General features: G+C 40.9%; 1 protein-coding gene across 4 annotated transcripts in view; it reads left to right on the forward strand.

Annotated features, from left to right (window-relative positions):
- CLNK (cytokine dependent hematopoietic cell linker) overlaps positions 1 to 25,593 on the forward strand; it is a 202,878-nt gene that overhangs the window by 137,828 nt on the left and 39,457 nt on the right. For 3 of the 4 annotated variants that reach the window (XM_077878198.1, XM_077878220.1, XM_077878209.1), the window contains 6 exons: positions 501 to 538; positions 4,818 to 4,962; positions 6,357 to 6,463; positions 12,872 to 12,917; positions 24,433 to 24,458; positions 24,673 to 24,692. In XM_077878198.1, coding sequence (XP_077734324.1) covers positions 501 to 538; positions 4,818 to 4,962; positions 6,357 to 6,463; positions 12,872 to 12,917; positions 24,433 to 24,458; positions 24,673 to 24,692 — 382 coding nt within the window. The remainder of the gene's footprint in view (positions 1 to 500; positions 539 to 4,817; positions 4,963 to 6,356; positions 6,464 to 12,871; positions 12,918 to 24,432; positions 24,459 to 24,672; positions 24,693 to 25,593) is intronic. The other variant, XM_077878231.1, reaches the window with a different exon arrangement.

A 25,593-nucleotide genomic window follows, 5' to 3' on the forward strand; every position in this document is an offset into this window, starting at 1 on the left:
ATGGGCGGAACCCGGGCGTCCTTGTGACCGGATGCTGACCTGCCATAGAAGAAGTGAGCCTTCCTAGTTTGGATTTGATTGTCTAGCCCCCTTCTTCCTAGTTTGGATTTGATTGTCTCGCCCCTGCTTTGCAAGAGCAGCAGCTAGAACCAGAAGTATGGATATACAGGCTGCATTTTAGGCAATCACTGTCAAGAGAAACGAATGGAAATTAGCACAAAATTTCCAAAGAAATGCAAGGGCCACTCTTTTCAATGTTTGTTTGCTTGTTTGTTTTTTAAAGATTTATTTTAGAGAGAGAGAGTAAGAGCCAGAGGGGCAGGGGGAGAGAGAGAGAATCCCAAGCAGACTCTGTGCAGAGCACAGGACTCGATCCTGCCACCCCAAGATCATGACCACAGGTGAGACCAAGAGTTGGTCACCTAGCCGACTGCACCACCCAGGCACCCTCACTCTTCTCAGTGTTTTGCAGTAACGCTTTGATCTACTTCTGTTGGCAGGCCAGTACCGGACTATTGATGAGCCTCTTCTCCACTGTGTAAGTCAGCCACTTCTCCTCCTTACCTGTCAGTCTTTGATATTTACAAAGTGAGTGGTGGCTCTTTTCAAGGCATTTGGCGAATTTCAAGAAATAATAACAAGTTTTTCCAAATGGCATGATTTCCTAGCAGAGAAACTTGCATGTCAGTTCTTGGGTATAAACTGTATTCCCATAATATACATTGTAAATCAAAGCATCACACTGTACTTAAACTTACATAGTGATGTAGGTCAATTATGTCTCAATTAAACTGGGAAAAATAAATAAGTAGATAACAAGGCATTAATAGACAGAGAGGCAAAAAAAAAAAAACTGTCTTCCAATTTCTCAGCTATGGAATGCAGATAAAAATTAACTCACATGGCCACTGCGAAGATTAAATAAGATGAAAATACCACCACATGGTGCTGGCAAGGGAGTGACAAGAAAAGCACTTCCTAAGGCTCATGGTGAAATCTTAAAATGGAACTAACTTTCTGGAAAGCCATTTCATAATAACCAATCAACATAAAAATGTCTACTTTCTTTGGCCCAATAATTCTATGGTTGGGAATTTAAACTAAGAAACTAGTCTAAAACTTGGGCTAGTATGTAAAAAAAACTCATTTATATTTTATAGTAATATATTTAAACAGAAACCCTGGAACCATTCCAAATATTCAATGATAGAAAAAAAAAAAAACATTGAATAGATTGACATAGTCATATGATGAAGCTGTTAAGAATACTTACAAGAATTTTAAGGACTAAAGAAAATTTGAAATTTGTAACACGAACTCAGCCCCCTAATGTTATAAACAAGTTTACTGTTAAATTGTACATAATTTAAATAGTTTTAATTAGCATATCTACAGATGATATATGAAATAGGCAGATAGAAGAGAGGGAGAAAGAGAATCTGCTTTTAAAATCATTGATTCTTTACTCTTTGAAAGACTTCTTTAAGAATCAAAATAAAGCTATGGATCCTTACCTCAGGACACAGACACACAAAATCACAAAATATTTTATAAAGTAGGAGGTTTATGGACAGAAAATACTGAGTTTTTAGTTAAGTACCCCTGCTATTGACAGTAGATAGGTAATAGATAATTAGATAAATAAATGTAATTCATTATATTTAAAAGAAAATTCTGTCTCTTTCTCATTCTGGAAAGAGACAAACCAAAATTTATAGTTGGTCCTGGAGGCAAGGTTCTCAGGGTCTGGTGTAGATTCTCTACAGATTTGGGGTGGTGGTTGCCATCCCTCAGGGTAACCCTCTGTGCCCTGACGCCACAATAGAATTGGGCTCAAGATGAACTCTGCCTCAGATTCTTCCAGCAGGTCCAAGATTTCCCAAAGATATTACACTCCACAGAGTCTTGGTAATTGCCAGAACAGTATGTCAATGGTGCCCTTGCAACAAATGTCTGTCAAATCCTGAAAGGAGTTACTCCAGTTCAGAACTCATTTCTGTATGCAGTTCTGGGGGAGAAGAGCCCAGCCCCCTTCCCCCCTTTGCCAGGTCAATTGTGAATACCCCTGAAGTTCCCCCCCTGGCAGCTTCACTTTGCCCTGGGCACTGAGCTCTACCGAAACTCATCAACTAGAGAGGAGGGGATCTATCATGCCTTGAGCTCCTGTCATGGGCAGGTGTCAACATAGAACATTTATGTACATTTTACTTCATTAATATCCAACTACAACCAAATAAAGTAGATTTAGCCCTCTCCAATTTACAGACTGAGCAAGTGAGTCAAGGGGGTTATGTAATGTCCCCCAGGTCATACAGTGGACCCACAGTTTAGATCTAGGAGTGGGTGATTCCATCCTGGGTCCATGCTGCCCCTAAGCAGACTGGCCCTACCTGGTTTCCCAACCAAGAACTCCCAGTCCGAGTCCTGCTTGCCTCCCGAGATCAGACCAAAAAGGTGGGGCTTCATAGCTGTAATGCCTGGTTGTTAGGGGCACAGCATCCATGCAACCATGCCAATGGTCCCACTCCAACTTTGTGTTCAGTGACCTCACCTCTCTCCTTTGGGTCACCATGCTCACCCTTTCCATCCTCTTCCTGCTCCTGTCCTGGTCCCTGTTCTCTTACACCTGAGCCCCTTGAATTTTATAATTTTATAACTTGCCTGAGCCCTCAGTTCTTATAAGACTTGAGTCTCCCTTTCCTTTAAGATAGGAATCAAGGGAAAAAAAAAAAAAGATAGGAATCAAGGGCAGCACACTCAAAGCCATACTTTAGTCTTTAGGGAGCCCACCTCCTTCACGGGGAACACTCCCATGGAGAACACTGACTTACTAAATTGCATTCTGCACTCTCGCATCAAATAAGCAGGTTACTTGGAGCCCAGGTAAAGCCTAAAAGGTCTTCCAGACAGGGGCATTGTTTGCCTGGAAATCAGGCCCATCATGGACATTGTCTTTACCTGTACCAAACTGCTTTGACAGAGCAATGATGGAAAAAGTCATACACCTGGACACTTGGGGGTGGTAAGCAACTTGTCCACATACACTGGAATCATGCAGACCTGGCATTTAAACACAAGCCCCGAATACCAAATCTTTCCACTATAATAAAACCACCTCCTAGATTATTGTGTTTATACAATGAAATAAAGTACATAAAGCATCTAGCACATATAAAGTCCCTAACAAATGTTAGAGAGGCTTTAAGAGGAAGATTGGTGGCCTTGCTTTACCTCTGATTTTCTTCAATTGTCATTAGTACAGTAGCAGCCATGGTAGTATTTATAGCTACTATTTATTAAGTACTGACCATCAGGCATTTTCCTCAAAATTTTACATGCATTGTCTCATTTAACTTCTGGTTGCCAAAGTCACTCTATAACTCTAAGAGATTACATTAGTGTGTGTGTGTATCATCTATTCCAAAAATAAATTTGAAGCAGCTTTTGATAAATATATCTCTGTAACCAGAGAAATTATAATATAAATGAAAAACTTTAAATCATACCATAATGACATCCTAAATCGAATTAAAATCTATTATTTTATGGATTTTTGCTTACTTAACAAACATATATTAAGAATCTACTAGGTGCAAAAAATGAATAGAAATAGTTAAGGCCATAATGCAGTAACTTTGACTCTAAGTTTTCAGTCTTTGAGTATAAAATAATTGAAAGTCCAAAGAAAGAGTTAGTGTGCTGCCCAATTCATGTAGTGTGACCAGGATTGGCTAGAAAGAAGTGAAATGCTCTCTGCAGAATAACAAGGGAACTTAAAAACAGGATCTGAGCCCAGGCTCACGCTGTTTGCCACTGCACTCTCTGGTTAGAAGTCAAAATTATGGATGTTGCAACACAAGGAATGCCCTAGATTATTCACCCTTCGTCTTAGGCTCAGAACAACTTTAATACTGGGTGCTGGATTTTAGTGTGAATGTGATAGAAGACCTGGTTCTGCCCATCGATGGCACCTATGACTGTGTGGCTTTCAGATTCCACCATTCCCAATTTCTGTATTTGTAAAAGAAATATCTAAGTTCTTAATTCTGAGGGCCAAAGTGGAGGATGTGCATGAAAATTTCTTATAACTGGGCCTGTTATTCATAGCCATGGCCATTTGGAGTCTTAGTGGAAACTTTAAGAGAGATAAGGGATCCTTCTATATGAAAGACTATTGAGATTAGTATCGGGGCTGAAACACAGCACAGTGCTGAATCCAGATCCCAATACATAGGTATAGATTCCAGAATTTCCATGAAGATGATTAGATCTTTTGCTGAGTGGTACCCAATCCTGCCATCCCCAGTGTTCAGACTTGGAGCTCATTACTGGTATATAGATATACAACTGAAATTTGTGTATTGATCCTGTATCCTGCCACCTTGCTGAATTGTTTATCAGTTCTAATAACTTTTTTAGTGGGCTTCTTGGAATGTCCTATGTATGTAGGACAAGATCACATCATCTGCAAATCTCTTTTCTGCTTTGAAAGGCTGATGTGATTATACTGGGCCACTCAGGTGATCCAGAACAATCTCCTTATTTTAAGGACAGCTAATTAGTAATCTTAAGTACATCCTCAATGTCCCTTCATAGCAGGACTCAGATTATTATTTGATTGAATAACCAAGAATGGGAGTATATGAGGACATCTTTACGATTCTGCTTACCACAAGAATTTAACTGCCCAGACCCCAGATTCTTAAATGTTTCCGGCTAAAAGAATCTATACCACTCCCCTTGCTAGCACTGTAGCCCATCATCTTGGTTATAACTGTATCTTCCCTTGACTCCCTCAAATGTTCCCTCCCATTTAGGAAAGGAACTCTGCTGCAGCAGTCCTGGGTAGAGATAAAGACCAGAACGATGACGACTATGAAGACCCTGAGCTTCACATGGTAGAGGCATGGCAACCAATAAAAATTTTACCAGCCAGACCTATAAAGGAATCGGAATATGCAGGTAACATCTGGGACCTAAAAATCTAAGAATGCACATCCACGATGCAATACTGCACAGTAATTAAAGCCGCAGATTCCAAATTAAGCAACTCCAGGCTAAAATCCTAGCCTCCATGGCTTACTAGCTGTGCAGCCTTGATCAAGCCTAAAAAATTCATTTTCTCTACCTGAAAATGGTGTTCATAATAAAGGAACTTACCCTCTGAGAGTTCTTTTGAGTTCTCACCAGGGGACTTGGCACAGAGTCAGAGCTCTGTAACTACTGGTTATTATCATGATTTTCTTCCTGAGTCTTAGGAACAAGTGGTGAGCATGGGAGAGGGTGGATGGGCAGGACTGTGGGCAGCATGGGAGATTTTTTTTTAAAAGATTTTATTTATTTATTCATGAGACACACAGAGAGAGGCAGAGACATAGGCTGAGAGAGAAGCTCCCTGTAGGGAGCCTGATGTGGGACTCCATTCCAGGACCCCAGGATCAGGACCTGAGCCAAAGGCAGACGCTCAACCAATGAGCCACCCAGATACCTCTACATGGGTAATTTAAGACAGAGTTTGCATAATGGAGAGCAGCATAAAAGGGAAGAATTTTCAACTTGGCTCACTTGTTTTCCAGGGAGCCAGCATATAGGTAGCACAAGGGCATGGCAACAAAGCCAAGCTTCTTAAGAGTAAAAAAGACATAATTTCACAACCACCCTTGCCTCTTTCCAACTGGGGCACACAGGCAAGTTCTCTGAATTGTAAATATAGGACAGGGCTGTAAGGGAAAAGAAGAGGAAGCACTTGTGATTTCTGAGGGCCTGACCCACTGAGATGAGTCTACAGAGGTCCCTTTGGAAAGAATCACCTTGTAAATAATGATGAAACTCCTTTGTTCATTCACTCAATAAGCAATGACTGAGTATCTGCTGTGTGTATTTGCCGTGTTAGGATTGACCAAGTGACACAAAGATAAACAAAGCATGATCCACATTCTCAGGAAGGTCACAATCCAATGGCAGATGCAGAAGGATCGCCAGATAAATAGGATAGACTATAATAGGTATATAACATAGAAAGGAGAACCAGCAGTGGATGGTGGTGTGTGGGACCTTGGAAGATCTGCAAAGGGCATGAGAGAGCACAGGGCTGGAAGGATGAACAGGAGTTCCCAGGGGCTGAGAGACTGAAGGATGCTCAAGTGCAGACTCTGGTGTGCACACATGTGGACTGGAAGGAATACAAGTCCTCCCCCTTGGGCTTTAATCTCCTAATCTGTCCAGTGGAAGTACACCTGCTTGCCTCATACCTACGTTGTGACGATTCAGTGAGTTTTTAGATGGGCACATAGTTTGTAAATTGTAATATGCTGAGTCCAGCTAAAGTATGACTTTGAATTTTTCTCTTTTCACAGATACACGTTATTTCAAGAGTGCGATGGACACTCCCCTTTCCTTAGACACCAAGACCTCTGTCCCCATGGAGCACCATCACTGGCACACACAGATGGGGCTAGGAAAAGTGAGTACAGATTTGGCTGTGTGAACGAAACATGGGCAGGGCAATTCCTAGCAGCTAGGAGCTTCCGCATCTCTCATTCCCAAGGCATCTTGTTAGGTGATGAGCAAGTTGAGCTCAGTGAGGTGCTAAGGAACCAGTTCATCTGACTGCTAACATCATGGTCCTGGTGAATGAGCACAGAGAAGGGAGGAGAATTAGCATTTGTGAAGGTTTTTTGTGGGGCCTCAGGGTGGGGATTCTTCACAGACAGTGCACTTGATGCTTGTCTCCTTTTCCAGAAGTAGACTTTGAACTCATATCTTGTTGATAATAACATATTATTTTGCCCAGACTGTAGGCCCAATGCTGGTAGTTGGTAACTGCGTGGTAAGAAGTAAGTCAAACAACCTCTCTGAGACCCTCTGTAACCTGGTCTATAAAACAGGAAAAAAGTCCCTACCGTGCTGTACTTCAAAAGGCTGTTTGGACACTACCAACAAGAAATCAAGAAAATATCCTGTAAATACAAATACATATATGAATATATATGTGTATATTATATATAAACATATAAAATAAATATAACATATACTTAAAATATATAAATATATAAAATTTCATTTTTAAAGAACTTTTGCTAATGCTTCTTTTCCTTAATGCAGAAATGCATGAAATACAAATGAATCACCCCTGCAGTTTTAGGGTTACCAGTCACGACACTATGTTCCATTTTGTGTCCATATTCTCTATGCAGATAGATTTTATTCAAAGAGTCCCACTGTAGTACATGTCTGTTTTTTTTCTTTTTCTGTTAAGTTCTAGTTATAAAATGATTTCCCATGTGACAAACAAGCATTAATAGCATAATATTTATAGATATATCAGACCCCATTATGGGATTTTTAATTATTTTACTCAACCATTGAGTGAAAATATTTTAAAAGCTTTGATACCTATTGTGAAATTTCTTTCCTGAAAAATTGCTTCAATTTACCCTCCCAGAAGTCCTGTATGATAATGTGCACCTCACAGAACTCTCACCAAAACTGGCTATTACTGTATTAATTGTAATTTTAAAGGGATTTCACTGTTCCTTTTTTTTTAATTTGTACCATATTTATTAGTGAGTATGAACATGTTTTTAAATATTTATATCACATTCTTCCTGTTCATTATTTGTTCACATTGTCTATCTATTTAACTTGAGGGCTTCTGTTAATATTAATAAGCAAAGGAAACTACAAATAAGCAATGTCATTTACCCAGAACACATCCAGGAGAGTTTGGGAGAGCAGGATGGGGGATGAAATATTGGGAAATATCAGAAAGGGAGACAGAACATAAAGACTGCTAACTCTGGGAAACGAACTAGGGGTGGTAGAAGGGGAGGAGGGCGGGGGGTGGGAGTGAATGGGTGACGGGCACTGGGTGTTATTCTGTATGTTAGTAAATTGAACACCAATAAAAAAAAAAAAAAGATTCTAAAAAAAAAAAAAAAAAAAAATATTGAACACTTCTGCTTTACACAGGCACCAAGCTAAACTTTAATCATTCATTCAACAAATTCATTCAAGAAATATGTGTTGAGTGCCTGCCATGGACCAGACACAATGATAAGAACGCACATGCATTGGTAAATAACCAAGGCCCTGTGCTCATAAAACTTACATACTGGTGGGAGGAGACTGGAAATAAATAAATAAATAACAGACAATATGTTAAGTGGGAAAAAAAATGATTAAAACATGATAAGGGTAGGGATCCCTGGGTGGCGCAACAGTTTAGCGCCTGCCTTTGGCCCAGGGCGCGATCCTGGAGACCCGGGATCGAATCCCACATCGGGCTCCCGGTGCATGGAGCCTGCTTCTCCCTCTGCCTGTGTCTCTGCCTCTCTCTCTTTCTCTCTGTGACTATCCTAAATAAATAAAAAATTAAAAAAAAAAAAAAAAAAAAAAAAAAAAAACATGATAAGGGTAGTCAAGGAAGGTCTTCCTGAGTAGAAATGGGAATGAATGAATAAATGAATGACATTTAATCCTTAAAATACCCTTAAAAGATGAATATTATAATCCTCATTTTAACAGCTCCAACTTTTATGAACTCTTTGAGTCAGTTACTTACCCTCTCTGAGCCTTTATGATCTTAACTGTAAAATCTCATCACTATTATGATAATACATAGAGCATGCAGTCAATAGATGACCTGTCCTTGAGGAGAGGTCCCAGCCCCTAGTGCAGTAACTTTATAGAAGAGGAACTCAAGAGATATTGGTTAAATGGAGGAAAATGAACAAACTTTCCATCATTTGAACTAAATTTTGAAATGTGAGTAGCTATTTTAATAGGAGAAGAAAAAAAATAGGAGAAGAGATCCAGGTTTGACTGACTTCTGTTCCCATGGAACCCTTTTTCAACCTGATCTTCAAAGTTCTCAGGTGAATATTTGCTACTGTCAGCAAGATCTGCCACTGGGGCAGCCCCACGGGGGCTGTTTGACAGGGAGGAGGACGCTTCAGGGCACTCAACACTGGAGCATAAAGCATGTTCAGATTACAGAATGACTGGACCAGTAGCTAAAGATACAAGTTCTGGTCTGGCTATGAAAGAATAGAGAATGTTCACCTAAAAACCTGAGCTTCCCTTTCCCCCAGTAATCACTAATTCAGTCTTCTCACTGTGAGAATTGTTTTAAAAAAAAATTCTTGTTGGAGGTTTTTTTTTAAAAGATGTTATTTATTTATTTATGAAAGATACATGGAGAGAGGCAGAGACATAGGCAGAGGGAAGAGCAGGCTGCTTATGGGGAGTCTGATGTAGGACTCAATCCCAGGACCCTGGGATCACGCCCTGAGCCAAAGGCAGACACTCAACCACTGAGCCACCTGGGTGCCCCTCATTTGAGTTTTTAAAATAACTATGCCAGAACTGAAGCCTCCATCCTTACTTTATATTTCCTTCATAATATCTTTGTAGCTTTCTGTTACAATACAGATTTCTTCCTTTAGCTAGATCACTTTGCAAGTGGAACTATAATCTCAGCATATCAAGTCAAGTGAAATCATGTGAGAAAAAGCATACAGCAGACTCAGCACAACTTTGGCCAGGGAGGAGGGTGGGGAAGTTGGCTTATAAATTAAGAAGGACTTGACCTCAATTCAGATAAGGAGTTTACTCTTAATCAATGTTTGAATAATCACATTTTTATGAGAAGCAGATTACATTCTCCATTTACAGCCTCATTCCCAGGAGTTCATTCTTACAACTTCTGCATTCTGCACATTTGTGGTGAGATTAAACTATCTATGAAAAGGATCTTCAATAATCCTACTAGAGGCCAGTTCCTACCTAGACTCCTTAGGTTGGTTACAACTGTCTTAAACCACTAAGCCTTTGCCCATCTTTCCATTTATTGAGCACTTGGTGTGTACCCAGCACTGTGCTCAACAATGGGGATGAAAAATGAGCCAGTGCCCACAGTCTAATGGAAGAGGCAATGGCCCAAATTGGCAGTTCCAATGTGATGTGAAGTCCTAAGACAGAGGTGAGCATGGTTCACAGAAGCTGCATCACTTAACCCAGCTAGAGGCTTTTAAGACTTCTGGAGGAAGCAGTGCAAAGCAGATTGTGACACCATTGCATGGTCCTCAGTAATTCTCATCAGGGACCATTCTGCCCCCTAGGGCATGGCTAGCAATATCTAGGGACAGGCTGGTTGTCAGGACCATAGGAGAGTGCTACTGACATCTAATGGTGGAGGACAGGGATGCTACTAAGATTACTACAATGCTCAGGGCAGCCGCCACTGAAAGGAATTATTCAGCTCCAACTCTCAATGGTGCTGAGGTTGAGAAATCTGTGTTATAATTAAACCTGTGCTATGATGTGTTATAATATGTTGTGAGCTCAGACCTGTGTACATATCTGAGTCTTTTAGTATCCAAGCTCTTATTCCTCTTTTTCATCATAATCTAACAATGATGCAGGCTTATGGTGGACACTAATAAATATTTATCTGACAGAAAATGGGAGCAGCCCCTTGGAGGGGCAAAAAATATTCCCAGCCCTGGGATCCTATACTAACACCATCAGAGGGCATCAAACTGCTGGGGAAGGTGCAAGACAAAGAAGCTCTCACACACAAAAGAGCCAAATGGATCCAAATGTCCAATGACACCAAATTAACTTGGCTACCAAAGCGGAAGCCCCATCCCTAAGATCCTAAGCATACAGGACCCACATAAGAGACAACAGAGGACCTCTCCTGCTCCTATAACCAGGCTAGCAATGGGAGGTGGGCCTAAGCATTGAGAGACTCCATCTGTAAGACAAGCACACAGAGGAAGCAAGAGAATGCCAAAAAAAAAAAAAAAAAAAAAAAAAAACGATCCAGCACCCCAGCTCCCACAAGCAATGAAGGAACTGGATGCCTGGATGCTGTAAAGGAGGCCATAGCAATCACAAAATCCAAATGACACTCAACTCTTACTAGATTAATGGACCAGCCAAAGAGCCACACATATTCCAGGCATATACTGTGGGTCAGTGTGCATAGAGGAAAAGAGGTAGACATTGAACATCACACAGTAAGAAGTAACAGGGGATTCATCCACCTTTGCTACCTCAACTTGATGCCAATGAAGAGTAACACTAACGACCTGTATTAGTCAGGGTTCTCTAGAAACACAGGAGATGAGATAAGATAGATAGATAGACAGTCTGCTTTGCACTGCTTCCTCCAGAAGTCTTAAAAGCCTCTAGTTGGGCTAAGTGATGCAGCTTCTGTGAACCATGCTCACCTCTGTCTTAGGACTTCACATCACATTGGAACTGCCAGTTTGGGCCATTGCCTCTTCCATTAGACTGTGGGCACTGGCTCATTTTTCATCTCCATTGTTGAGCACAGTGCTGGGTACACACCAAGTGCTCAATAAATGGAAAGATGGGCAAAGGCTTAGTAGCCTTAGGTAAGTAGATAGATAGATAGATAGATAGATAGATAGATAGATAGATGATAGATGATAGATAGATAGATAGACAGGCAGATATAAAAGAGTGATTATGGTGGTTCAGTCCCATGATCTGCCATCTGAAAGCTGAAGCTCCAGGAAAGCCAGTGATAAAAATTCCAGTCCGAATCTAAAGTCCTGAGAACCAAGAGAACCAATGATGTAATTCTGAGTCTAGGACAAGAGAAAACCAATATCCCAGCTCAACACTCAGGTACAGAGACAAAATTCTCTTTTTCCTCTGCCTTTGTATTCTATTCAGGTCCCAATGGATTAATTGATGCCCACCCACACTGCGGAGTGCAATCTGCATTGCTCAGTCTACTGACTCAAATGCCAATCTCATCTGGAGATACCTTCACAGACACACCCGGAAATAATGTTTATCCAATTACCTGGGCACTCTGTGGCCCTGTCAAATGGACATATAGAATTAATCAACATAGACCCCACTGCTGACCTAGGCTTAGAAGCTTTCAAAAACACTGGGCATCATTATATCTTGATTTTCTTCTTCACCCTCTTGTCTAGCAATGGTAGAGCTCTTAATGGTTCACCAATGCCTTTAATAATATTAATAATGAAAACCAACAACTCTTAAGCTTTATTGGTGCCATTCCCTGTTTTAGGCACCTTGCATGGTGTGTCTCATGCAATTACCTCATCCTCATGATGTATTAGTACTTTTGTGACCTTAATTTCACAGATGAGGAAATAGAGGCTCAGAAGGGTAAGTGACTTGCCATATTCTCATAGCTGGCACGTGATGAAGATGAAATCCCAAATGGGCATCCCATATGAGGCCACTCTCTCATCTCCTTGCTCCAATACTGTCAAGAATCACTTGATCAGGGCAGCCCCGGTGGCGCAGCGGTTTAGCACTGCCTGTAGCCCTGGGTGTGATCCTGGAGACCCTGGATTGAGTCCCACATCAGGCTCCCTGCATGGAGCCTGCTTCTCCCTCTGCCTGTGTCTCTGCCTCTCATTCTCTCTCTGTGTCTTTATGAATAAATAAATAAAATCTTTAAAAAAAATCACTTGATCATGTATATTGGTCTTCATAATAACTCAAGGATCTGAACTGACTAGTTTCTCTATTAAAAAAGATTAAAACTCTAAGGCTTATGATATGGCACATGCCTTTCCAAAGTTTCACAACAATAAGAGGCAGGAGTGGATCTCAAACACAAGTATTTTTATGCCAAATACCATCTGAGGCCACCACAGTGGTAAATGGCATGATGATTCCCATATTTACACTTATTTTCATGTATTGACTATATGCATATGGTGATTCTCTAAGAAGGATGAGTCCAAGGACTTTTGCTTTGACCTTAGGGAGTCTAACTATACAGAGTGGCAACACATTTGATGGTATCAGAGTCACAACTGAAGAGATAATGGTGCCATGTTGTCTTCCACAGGTGGATGAACCCATTTCCAAGGATTCCAGAAACCAACATGTTAAAGGTAAAGTCAGGTCAAAAAGTTTGATATGCAAGGATATTTCTTTACTTCCAAGTTCTTCTTGCACTTTGTCGGTGGTCACAGGTTATCTTAAACAAAGTAATCTATTGAGCTATCCTTTATTAAATAACTACTCTTGGAAAGATTCTCATAATCTTATGCCTTTTTATCACCTTACCCTATTGATGAAGAAATTGATTGTGAAACTTCATATTCCATGGTTGTGCGATTTCAGAAAGGAATTGCTTTGAAACATATGGGTTGCATTAAATATATAACTAAGTTATTTCTCCAAGCATATCCCCAGTAAAATCACAAGATAGAAATCTAATTTTAAAACGTTGATTAATTCATATGAAAACAGATTTTAAAGCTTTAGGCAAAGCAACTCAATTTGGAGATGAAGATACAGGTAGGAAGCTGAAAGGAAATAATCAATTTCAGTAGTGCTGGAAGCACAAATGGAGGACAGCCAAAGAAATTTAATTGGATCATACACATTATAGCTCCTCTCATCATCTCCCCCATGCTCCATCTTCTCTCACAATGTCCAACTGGAAAAGATGGCAATGATTTACACTTCCTAGTACTTGAAACATATCAAATTCATCTTTTGTGTCTAATGCTATATTCTATAACATATTATTAACATCACATTTTCCTTGATAAGGAGACGTTACACCTTAAAAAAAAAAAAAAGGAGACGTTACAGTTAGGGTCCTAACAGGAAACAGATGGCACCCCTGAATTAGGATGATTTAAGGAAGTTTCTTTACAAAGGAACCATTTCCTGAGATCTTGGGGGTGTAGGGATAATATGGGAACTGGCGCTAAGAGCAGTGGCCCTGGCACCACCCCTCAACCCAAAAGGATGAAGGGACAGTTAGAAAACCAAAAGAAGAACACCACCTTGAGAAGAGAGACATCACCAGATCCAACTGAGCCTCGTGGAAGGGAAGCCAAAGGAACACATGTCCACCAACTTCCTTTTACAACCTTCCTCTGAATTCCTGCAGGGACTTCCCAATGGCTGAATTTGCAACCAGGGTAACCCCAAACACAGGCTCTGCCCCTTCCTGGCTGTGTGACCTTAAGTTAGGCAACTAACCTTTCTGGGTCTTACTTTCCTCCTCTGCAAAGTGAGAAGTGAGCAGGGCTTTTATGACTATCCAATTTAGGAACATTAACCAAGGCAGGAAAATCTAGGTGTTCTCAAATTCTTTCTCCTTTCAGTCCTGAAAGACCTCCCATATGTCTTCCATCCATACCACTTCTAAACTCCCCCCCAAAATAGGAGAGCTTCCAAATCAGTGCCTCTTTACACCTTAAAATGTCAGTACCTTCAGTGTACCAACAGCACTTGATTCAGAGCTCTTCTCCATGAACTGATATATTTTAGTCCCTAGAAACCAGGTGAATTATGTAGACAAAATATTTTCACATCTCTTGACACAGAAAGGACCAGAAGCCCAGAGGGATCCCAGATCAGACCACAGTCATTTGACACACAAATGTTCCACATCATTCTAGAATCTTCACAGGCACCCATTGAGAAATGAGTCCTGGAGAGAGAGCAGACAAGAAATGGATGTCATAATTTCTTCCTTTTGTATAGTTCACCATACACATCCATTCGCTTCTTTGATTGCAGAAGCTTCTTTGACCATTATTCTACATATCAACATGTCTGTTTGCCGATTAAGATGCTTCTAATCCCCATTCCAACATGTGTGTTGGGGGAGCATTCCCCCACACACCCCCGCAAGCAGTTCTCAGGCAACAGCTGTGTCTACAACTCAACCCAATTCTGATACTATCTACAAAGAGGCAGCATCACATTCCACAGGTCGAGGGCTCAGTCCCACAAAGCTGCCTTCACTTCAGATGCCAGTCACAAGCCAAGATGGTCACGTGTGCTTCTGACAGACGTGTTATAGATTGGAGGTTCCACTGACCTCCCATTCTTAGGTTCCATAACTTGCTAGAGAGGCTCACAGAACTCAGAACAACATTTTACTCATGAGATTACAGTTTATAATAAAAGGATATAAGTCAGGAAAAGCCAGATGGAAGAGATGCACAGAATGAGATATGTGAGAAAGGGAGTGGCACTTCCATGCTTCTTCTATCTTCAACCCAAAAGTCTCAGAACCCAACCTTTTCAGGTTTTATGGAGGCTTCATTACATCAGCATAAGTGATGAAATCACTGGGCATTAGTAAGTGAACTCAATCTCAAGCTTCTCTCCCCTCCTTGGAAAGATTCTCATACATCTTATGCCTTTTATCACCTTACCCTATTGATGAAGAAATTGATTGTGAAACTTTGTGAGTTTGGGAGTGTGGGAACTACTAAAAGTTCTAACTCTCTAGTCACATGGTGAGCTCCCCCATTCCCCCTACAACCATGCCCAGATGCAGTCCAAAAGTCACCTCCTTAACATAAGAGAAGACACCTTTATAGTTCTCATCACTTAGGAAATTCCAAGGGATTTACAGGCTGTGTGCCAGAATCTTGGGGACAAGGATCAAATATATATTTATTATAAATCACTGTATCACAACTATCCATGCATATATTTACCTATACTTTGCCTGAGCTCACAAAGATATTGGGGTTAGTTAACAAAAACTTACATAGTAAAATAGAAGAAAATAAAAATAAAATCCTAGGGTAAATCTAGGTAGATTATAACACCGAAGCAAAGATAAAATTCAGGATCCTCAGGTACAAATTAAATTATTGGCTTGCCTCTCAGTTTTCTGGTAGCCTAAGCAAAAAGGGAATCATGCTTCTTTATGTGATATTAATTGCCCATAATAGAAAAGCAAACTAGTTCCTAAGCAAGCACAACAAAGACATCTTTCAGAGTTTTGTCAGCACTGTCCATTTTACAGGGAATGTAGGCTGACATATGGGGACCATGGCTGTATTTGACAAGGAGCGCCTGGGTAGACTGCATACAGGATGTCGGTGAAAGTAGGGCTCCCAGAATTGAGGCTTGTAGTGAGTACAAGGAGGTTGCATGGAAAACCTCTCCAGTAAGAGTCATTCTCTTTACATCCTGTCTTCCTACACTTCCCTAATCGATGGTTCTCCATCACCACCCAGAGCTCTAAGGAACCATACAGAGAAGGAAGCTCCAAGGGGGCGAAATTAATATGAATACTCCCATTTTTAGGATCAGGCATCTTGCTGGAGAATGCTTGAATGATTTATGTGTTTATTACAAAACTCTGTATTTTTGATGCAAACACATTTTCAGATAATTTATTCATTCTCACAAAATGTCATGGAAAAACCATATCGGGTGGTTCAGCAATGACAGAATTTTATGGTGATATTTTTCATCAAGTTGAGCAGTTATAGATTTATGTTAATGTACATTTCATGTCATTTTTCTTGCAATCGTATTCTGACATTATCTGGAAACTGTCAGACTTCAAGACCTTATCTTCCCTGAAGCTTGGATTTTTTTTTTTCATTTCCAAAAATGGATGAGAGTTTATTTAGGGGCAAAGTGTTTATATATAATATAGTAGTATAGCTTGTTTATGATGAGCCATTAGCACTCACCACAAATCCAAAAGAAACTGTCTTCTTTTCAGAGAAGGATAGCTGTAATGTTCAAATATAGTGTGGCTTAGCTTCTTAATGCTGAGAATAAAGGACGTTAAAGTGAATTTCTCTTTGCTTCAGATGTGAACCAAGCACAGACTGTGAACCAATTTTCTTTGAGGTGACAAGCATACCATATGCAAGAATGAATTTATAACGAAATACAATAAACTATCCAAGAAAAGAAAGAGAATTATGCACAGGTGACTGAACGTGTTCATCCAGAAACATGAGCTTGGTTGAAAAGAAGCAAAATAGAATTCCACATAATGCCATCAAAAGACCTTTCTTCTCATTTGCTTTTAAAGGAATTTGGATGCCAACAAAATTAGAATCAGAGATGAGTTTGAGTTAATCTGGTTCAGCTCCTTCATTTTATGCAAGGAAGCCTAGCAAGAGAAGTGGCTTGCTCAAGGTCACAGAGGTCAGAGACTAGACCAGAGCCCAGGGCAGTGTTTCCAGGGTTTTGCTGTATTTGCTAGCATCTAAAATCCATTCTGCAAACTCCCCCTCCTGTCCCCTGTTAACCCACACATCCAAACTCTGTAAGGTTTAGTGCAGGACAAGAATTGATGGGCGATACTGCCCCCTCGTGGCACAGCGTGGCAACACAAAACATTGCAAAAATAATGGAACTTGGCGCTCCATAGATTGTATTTTTAACAAAAATAAGAAGCCTTGGGCCACAGAGATGATCAGAAATAAATTTAAGACAATTCTCATATAATTTTGGATTTAAATTTATTTCAGACACAACCCATGGCTCAAAAGCAACACAAGCACTGATAGAATATTCGGTTCAAAGTTGATGTTATAAATGTGTTATGAATGTTATAAATTTTGTAAAAATCCCTCATTAATGGGACTACAGGAAAGCATTTTTGTCTCCTCATCACACACAGAAAATAAGGTGGCTCAGAGAAAAGGAAGGGTGTCTGATAACTGCTCGTTTTAACAAATACGGTTTTCTGAAAGAGAAATTATAAAGTAGCCACAAACAAAGGAATAAAAAACAAGGGAGTTACCACTGTGTGTGATAACTGCCAGGGTAGCAGGTCACTTTGTTTAAAATTACTTGTTCCAGGGCACTGAACAGCAATCAGACCGTAGGCCATGAGGAGCTCCCAGTCTGGTGCAGTCAACACCACGTATTTTGGGAACTCAGTAACGTGCATACTTAATTCTACCTGGAGGAAGGATTGTGTTTCCTAGGAAGGCTTCACAGAGCAAGAGACATTGGACTGAGGTGGGAGACAATGACCTCACAGGAAGTTAAGTATGATTTCTGATGCTCAGGAGCAGCTAAAATGTGGTTGCATGAATGTGGGGACATGGATCCCTGGGTTCATATCCCAACACGACTGCTTTCCAAATAAGAAAACCCCAAGAATCTTAACCTTTCTACTTTAGTCTCCACTTCTCTAGAATGGAGGAGAGGGGATCCCTGGGTGGCTCAGTGGTTTAGCACCTACCTTCAGCCCAGGGCATGACCCTGGAGTCCTGGGATTGAGTCCCACGTCGGGCTCCCTGCATGGAGCCTGCTTCTCCCTCTGCCTGTGTCTCTGCCTCTGTGTGTGTGTGTGTGTGTGTGTGTGTGTGTGTGTGTGTCTCATGAATAAATAAAATAGGGATCCCTGGGTGGCGCAGCTGTTTAGCGCCTGCCTTTGGCCCAGGGCGCGATCCTGGAGATCCGGGATCGAATCCCACGTCGGGCTCCTGGTGCATGGAGCCTCCTTCTCCCTCTGCCTATGTCTCTGCCTCTCTCTCTCTCTGTGTGTGACTATTATAAAAAAAAAAAAATTTTAAAAAAAGATACCTTTAAAAAAAATGAATAAATAAAATATTTTAAAAATAATAAAATAAAAATAAAATGGAGGAGATGCCAGCTTTATCATAAGATACCTGTAGTTGGAAAGGCAAGAACCAGTGAAAACCTACAGGACTGTCATTGACACATGGTGGACCCTCCACAAAGGGCTACTAGAGTAGTCCTTCGCAGGACTCTGTATTCCTTCCAATCCTTGCCTTTCTTCCAGCACTCAAATATCTTCCTAACTCTCGAAGCTAAAACCATGACATTCTCTATCCAGTCTGGTGTACAGCATACAAAGTAAGTCTTGTAGATGAATATAAAAATAAGCTAGCTTCTCAATCACAAGGATCAAAGTTTACTGAACGTTGTTTTCCCTAAAAGAAACACAGAGCACCACATGCTGAGTACAGAGTAGATGCATAGGAAATATTTATTAGGTCTAAAACTCAGTCCATTTTAATAGCATATCAGATCAGCATCACCAGGTGTTACTGGGCCACCTAGAGACAAACCTATGACTCTCAGTCATGCGCCCCCCACTAGCTGAGGGCCTATCCCACATCCCCCACTAACCCCAACATGGAGAAGTAGATGGTCAAGTGCATGTTGATGTCCATGCTCCTAAGATTGTACTCTCTGACTTTATTTGCACAGTTGCTAAAGAAAGTACATCCCTCTCAAATCCATGGCTTTGTCTAATTTAATGTCTCTCTGCCCAACCCAAAGAATGGTGTCAGCAATTTATTGTTGTAATTAATTTCTGAACACTTCAGACTTAAAGAGGTGTCTCAAACAGGCCTTGTCAAATCTACATTAGCCACTTGGATCATATGTTGCTTCTTAAGGTTCTTCCATAATTAATCATCAGGACATGCAGTCCTAATCACATTTATATATCATAAAACTCTTAGACATGATAAATACTGTGAATGAGTCCAGGTTTTATCCATTTTTGTCCAGAGTCTATTTCTCTAATTATAGAACTATCTATCTAGGTCTATCTCTGAACTGTTGATCTTCATGATCATATTTCATAGATAAAGGGTATGATGTATATTTAACACAAATTGAATGGCAGCTAAGTAAAAAAAGACAAGTATTATTTCATTCTAACCACACCCAAAAAACTATGCTTCATGATCTGCATTCTACAGACTCAGAACCTGAAGCATAGAGCATTTGCAAAATTTGCCCACAGTCACTCAGTAAGTGATAGAGGAGGGATTAGAACCCAATGTGAATGATTTCCAAGATCCCATTTGTTGCCACTCTGTTGTGTCATTGTCCCTTCAATCAAGAAATACATCTACATATCTTTGTTCCCTATTTAAGTCACAGATGAGGTTACCAAAGCACAAAGAGGCCAAATAATTTGTATTAAGTCTCTCAGCTCATTAATAGTAGTGTCAACACCAAATCACAAGTGGTAGTAAATTAGTAAATCTAAAAACAGATCTCTGAGGGGGAAAAAGTATGAGAACAAATTTGAAGGGCTGACACTATCCTACTTCCAGATATATACTATAAAGCTCTGGTAACCAGGGCAGTGCAGTATTGGTGAAAGAACAAACGCAGCAATGGAACAGAATGGAGAGCCCAGAAATAGACCCATATTTAGTCAACTGATCTCTGACAAAGCAGCGGAGGTCATCCGATGGAGCAAAGACTGTCCTTCCAGCAAACAGTGCTGGAACAACTGGACATCCTCTTGCAAAAAAAAGGAAGGAGAAGGAAAGAAAGAAGAAAGAGAAAGAAAGGAAAGAAGGAAGGAAGGAAGGAAGGAAGGAAGGAAGGAAGGAAGGAAGGAAGGAAGGAAGGAAGGAAGGAAGGAAGAAAGAAGAGAGAGAGAAAGAGAGAAAGAAAGAAAAAGGAATTAATCTAAACACAGGCCTTACTCCTTTACAAAGATTAACTCAAAATGGATCGGAGACCTAAATTAAAAATTGAAACTATAAAACTAGAAGATAACACAGGAGAAAACCTCGATGACCTTGAGCATGGTGATACCTTTCTAGCCAACAACACCAAAGGCACGACCCATGAGACAAATCATCGATGAGCTGGACTTCCTGAAAATTACAAACTTCTGCTCTGGGAAAGACAATGTCAAGAGAAGAAGACAAATCACAGCCCTGTGGAGAATATCTGCAAAAGACACGTCTGATAAAGGACTGTTGTCCAAAATATACAAAGAGCTCATAAAGCTCAACAATAAAAAAAAAAGAAAGAGTCCAATTAAAAAATGGGCCAAAGACCTCAACAGACACATCACCAAAGAAGATATACAGATAGCAAATAAGCCTATGGAAGGATACTCCACATCATACATCAATCACCAGGGGGAGACGAATTCAAACAATCATGAGATAGTACCACACACCTATAAGAATGGCCAAAACCCACAGAATCCACAACCCCAAATGCTGGTGAAGATGCAGATGGACAGGAGCGCTCACACATCGCCGGTGGGAATGCAAAAGAGCACAGCCACTTGGAAGACAGTTTGGCGGTCTCTGATAGAACTGAACGTGTACGTGAAATCATTTATTTTTCAGTAATGGCTGTGTTTCACAACTGCATTGCAAACAAAGCAAAACAAAGACCACAAATAGGCCTTGTTATCCTTTCTTCTCCAGGATGCTTTGCTTTAACTTCGCAGAACCCTGCAAGGTGGACAATTTCTTCACGATTTCTCCCTAAGAAGCTACAGAGGTTAACAGTCAAACCCAGTGCATCAGTTCTACAGCCGCGCTGCGCTCACCTCACCACGTTACCTCCGAAGCAGCAATAAATTTTGCGGCGGAAGTGGAATCAATCTTGTGGCAGCACCAAGAGCAAATGAGGACACTCTGTGGGCAGATGGTGCTAATTACACAGATGGCCACCAGATGGCGAGCACGCCAGCCTCCTCCTCCTCCTGAAACCCACTTGATTGAATTTCAAGAAGGAAAGGACCACACAGAAAAACCGTGCGTGTGTCTTCTTATGTCACAGATAGGGAGTTTTCCTAGCATTTGAGATTATCTGTGTGCTTCACAAGGAGAGTAGATTGCCATTCCCCCTCTAATTTTCCATTGCACAATAATGCTAGTAACTGGCTGTGAGTTACAGGCCACATACCTGAAGCACTAACCCATGTATCCCACACACAGATTCCAGTGGAGTGTGAGTATCTATTTCTCACTTTTCCAGATGAGAAAACTCAGCCATCCCTCAATCCTTTTGCTTATTTCACAAATATTTATTGAGAACTTGCTATGCTCTTGCCCGTAGTAGGTACAGAATCAAGATTCAAATTCCAAAAACTCTACTCCATATATTTCATCTTCTTCTATTATCCCAAATACCCGAGCTATTATGACTTTATTAAGCAACCCCCCCTCCCAAAACCAAGCTGGTTGGATTTTATGAATTGATGATGACATGGTACGTTGCCTATTTGATCCAGTTTTCTCACTTGTAGAATTCCTGAAATTCACGCTTACCTGCTAATCTGTAGGATTTCAGTTATCTAAGCAACGCACAAGTGAAGCTTGACAGCACCAATGATTACTAATACACATACCGGATAGAACCAAAATCTCTGCTGCTGTCGCTGATATCATATACAAGATTTTTTAAGTGAGGGGGTAAAACTAAGTGATGCCACAGAAAATGTGAAATTATAATGAAGACACAGGACACATGAACACTGTACCCAAAAGACAAAGCTCCTACCATAGCCTATAAGATGGCAGGTGATCTAGGCACTCTCCTACCTCCACAACCACCACTCACTCAAGCCGCACCTCCTTCTTGTTCATCTCACCTCAGGGCCTTTGCACTTGCTGTTCCCTCTGTCGGGAAACGCCTGCCCTCACAATCATGTGATGGGCTCCCTTACTTTTCTTGGGCCTCTGTTTTCATCACTTAACCAGAAAGACTTTCTGGGATCTGCCTATAAAACAGCCAACCTGCTCCCCCTTTTCTCTTGCATGACAGATGGAGAAGTCTTCATGGTCCTACTTTCTCCCTCATTCTGTAGCATTTTTCTTTGGAGCATTTGTCATCACCTGTCATTGTCATTGTATACTTGTATTTGTTTTCTATCTCCTGTCACTGAAATGTAAGTTACATGGGAATAACAACTTCTGTTTAAGTGTTATATTCTCCACCACCTCCATTAATAAATATATTAAAAATGAATCCATGCCTGACATATACTATGTGCTCATTAATAAGTCAATGAATTAAAGGAAGATAGATATCCTTTCCTGAGCTCAGTCACTGAGGCAAACAGGATAGAGATCTCTGAAACGATAAATGGAATATTCCTACTGAGTCCCAGATACTCAGTCTTTTTATTGAATTTTTTTCCAGTAATTGAATTGATCCCCCATAGATATAGTGGTAGCTATGAAGAAAGGCCTCTCCAAAAGCTGACATCTATAGCTTTGCAGGGAAAGGCATCAATATGAGCAGCGAGGCAGTCCACTGGGGAGCTCTGAGGGTGAAGCCAATGCAAACAAAGCGAGACGAAGTGCATCTTACACTTTTGACTTGCTGCCTTAAGAGGGTATCATGTAGTCTAGCTTTTTGGAAATACCACTGAAAGAGCCAAAGATCTAACATTAACTAGACTGCTGCCGTTGTTGAAATCCATCCCGGATCCTATTTTGTTTTTACGATGCCAAGAACATCTACGATTCCTGTTTGCCATTAGTGTTTGAATTTATGCAGAAAAAATCCAGTTTATCTATTTTAAAAGTGTCTTCCAAAAACAAAAATAAAATACGAAGTATGGTAATTTTCCTCCATTGAGTAATTACTTCAGACCTGGAAGAGCCCTCCAAATCACCCAGACAAGTATGTGCTGTGTTGTTCTGGGCCAGCTGGACGTTTCCCCCAAAAGATATCTGGAAGCAGATTGAGGTGGAGCCCCCTGTGACATGGGACGATGAGCCAGAAACCAGTCCCCTAGCCCTCTCGGCCCCTCAGGGGGCCCTGGGGGAGTCCAGGGTGCCCTTCAGAGGATGGTTAACACCCCCTGAGCCAGTTTGGCCTCACTGCCTCACACACAGGAAATGAAGCTCAGCGAAGCCAGCAATCAGCCAAGGGTGAAGTCATCCACAACAGGGGCCACGTTTTCCCATTGGCTCCTCCCACAACCTTATAAAACATTTACAACAGCACATCTGCTTTCATAGGAGGCTTTTTCTGACATCCCCCACTAACCTAAATCTCTCGTGTGTCCCTTTAATATCATGACCTTCTCTCTGAAATTCTGAAAGATTTTGTAGTGTTTCCAATGCACATCTACGCTCTTAGGTACAAGCCTGGTGGCAACAGGGACAGTGTCTTCCCGTCACAATTGTGTCCCCAGACCCCAGACCTTGGCCTGTGAACCCAACAAGTGTAAATCCTTTGAGGGAAGGGCAGTATTGTCTTTGTCCCCTAGCGCCTGGTTCTGTGCTAATTAGCTCAGAGTCGCAGCCTAATGATTACCTTTGAGTTGAATTGGATTGTGGAACTAAAACTACCTGGATGTCAGGAAAAGCCCTCCTGGCCTTCATTCACACCCTTCTAGGGTTGGGTGGTCTTGAGCAATTGTCCTACCTTGTTTGTCCTTACTTTCGTCTAATATAAAAGTTGGGTTTTGGAGTCTTAGAAAACCCTTCCATCTAGAAAATTCGGTGATGCTATCTCTTTCCTCTGCTCAGAAATGTCCAGTGAAGGTGTTTGGCAGGAATCTGAAATAATGAGGTAACTATATAAATATAGAAGAATGTTAATTATAAGAATTAGTGGCCAAGAGGCAGACCTTGGGAGTCCTACCACATGCTATGAAGTCTTCATTCTACCATTTACGGGGTGTCTGGAGGGTAACTTCCCCATGCCTCACTCTTCACTTCCAGAACAAAGGTGAGGATTAAATGAGATCCCAGAACTAGTAATATTAGGTCCTGGATACCTAATAAGATCTCAGCAAACTTTAACTGACATTATCATCAAGATTATTCAAATGGGGAATAATTTCCACTCAAACATATGTAAAACTAGTTTGATGACATTTTCCATAAACTCACTGCTTTTCCTCTTATGTTTCAGGAGACAGACCCACAAAAGGAAGTAAGGTAAGAGAAGTCATTAAAATGTGTTTGCCACCCACTCTTTATTTTAGAAGCATGGGAATGTGGACAATGCAAAGGCTTAGATATCACTTGAAAAATATATCCTAGAAGTTTGGTTGGCATTTGTCATTTCTATTTGTAAACCCTCAAACTGTGAACTGTTAGTTCTGCTCAGAGAACAATACATTTAATTTCTGATTCTCATTTCCTTTTGCAGACTCCTCTACCACCTCCTCGGTAAGACACTTAAAATAGAAATTTTATTTTGCTATGCACTTAAATGATGAGTTCCAGAATCTGAAAAGCTCCAGAATTTAAAAAAGAAAAACACAAGCAGTTGATGTGGAAAAACTAGTATGAGCTGGCCAGTGAACAAAAGTGGACAAGCCTTTACTCAACGACATTCCCACTCACTCACACCCAACTAGCCACTCTTTGTACCTTCACTCATCTGTTCGTGATGTGGGCACTGCTCCTCTATCCTTTCCCGTTGCTTCCCTCCTAGAAACCTTCCAGATGGGGCACCTGATGGCTCAGCAGTTGAACATCTGCCTTTGGCTCAGGTCATGATCCAAGGGTCCTAAGATCGCATCTCACATCAGGCTCCCCGCAGAGAGCCTGCTTCTCCATCTCCCTATGTCTCTGCCTCTCATGAATAAATAAATAAATAAAATCTTAAAAAAAAAAAAAAAAAAAAAAGAAAGAAAGAAGCCCCCCCCCCCCCAGATGATACCAGCACTTAGGAAATGCCTTAAAGGAACTTACAAGGTATAGGTATACATTTATATATGCACATGTATTTTTCCATATAATATACATAGAAATACTACTATTATTCTATCGTGCATACACATGAAGGGAAGAGCCACAGCCTGGACTTCACAGCTCTGGATGAGTCGGTCACTCTGCTGTCCTACTTGGGCCCCGAGAGGACCTCTGTCACAGAGAGTAGCACCCTCACTTCTGAGTGTACCTTATGGCTTCTCTCTGACACCCTGGAGGGAAGCAAAAACGAACTGTTTTTGCTCTCTGCATCTCCAGCCTCCACCAATAGTGCCTGATATACTTTATAAATGAGTGAACAGCAGAATAAATGGGTGAGTGAGACGCTCATTGACTTTTAAACATTTTCCTATTT

This window comes from Canis aureus, chromosome 2 (genome assembly GCF_053574225.1).
Source record: "Canis aureus isolate CA01 chromosome 2, VMU_Caureus_v.1.0, whole genome shotgun sequence".
NCBI classification, from domain to species: Eukaryota; Metazoa; Chordata; class Mammalia; order Carnivora; family Canidae; genus Canis; species Canis aureus.